General features: G+C 49.1%; 1 protein-coding gene across 1 annotated transcript; it reads right to left on the bottom strand.

Annotated features, from left to right (window-relative positions):
• Positions 1-4: 4 nt before the first annotated feature.
• On the bottom strand, positions 5-513 carry LOC104518209 (E3 ubiquitin-protein ligase TRIM39; the record flags this gene model as incomplete). The annotated part of the gene is made up of 1 exon (XM_010176566.2): positions 5-513. A coding segment is annotated over one exon (509 nt), but the record flags the coding sequence as incomplete, so codon positions are not given.
• Positions 514-682: the final 169 nt, after the last annotated feature.

Genomic DNA, 682 nt, shown 5'->3' with positions numbered 1-682 from the left:
AAAGGGAAGAACCGACGTAAAAAAGCCAGAAAAAGGGGAAAATCCTCTCGGTGAAGGCGGCGGTGAAGGTGAAGATGGGCGCCATGTTCTCGGCGTTGTAAAACGCCACCCACCCCCCCTCGTAATCCAGGTACACCCCGATTTTCCTGGGTCTTTCACAAAGGGATAAAGGTGTTTCGGGTGAAGTAAAAGCTTGATATTGATCCCAATTTTTCCCTTTCCAATTTAAGCCAATGGCCCAAATTCCTTCTTCTGGGGCAAAATCGATTTTTTCCTTCCTGCGGACGGATTCTCGAGCTGCTCCCAACACCCAGCTCTCCCCATCGCCCACCTCCACCTCCCAGTAATGCCTCCCAGTCAGGAAACCCTCGGCCGCCAGGACGCAGAAGGAATAATCGAATCTCTTGGGGTTGGGAGGCAGCTCCTGGGGGGAACTGCGGAGCCGCACGCTCCGCTTGTCCTCTGACAGCACCAGGTAGGGGTTGGCGGTGTCGGGATCCAGGGAGAGGTCACCTGGGAAACACAAGGGAGACACGGGTGGGTGTGAACATCTGTCTGCAGAGAAAAAAGATCCTCTCCCAACCTGCAAAAAGGGGGGTTTTTACTTTATTTTTAATTTTTCACTTTTTTATTTTCTTTTTTTGACTTTATTTTTAATTTTTTATTTTTTTAATTGTCATTT

This window comes from Antrostomus carolinensis, unplaced genomic scaffold, assembly GCF_000700745.2.
Source record: "Antrostomus carolinensis isolate BGI_N321 unplaced genomic scaffold, ASM70074v2 C12916036, whole genome shotgun sequence".
Taxonomy (NCBI): Eukaryota; Metazoa; Chordata; class Aves; order Caprimulgiformes; family Caprimulgidae; genus Antrostomus; species Antrostomus carolinensis.
The sequence above is the reverse complement of the archived record's forward strand: the minus strand, read 5'-3'. Positions and strand labels throughout refer to the sequence as shown.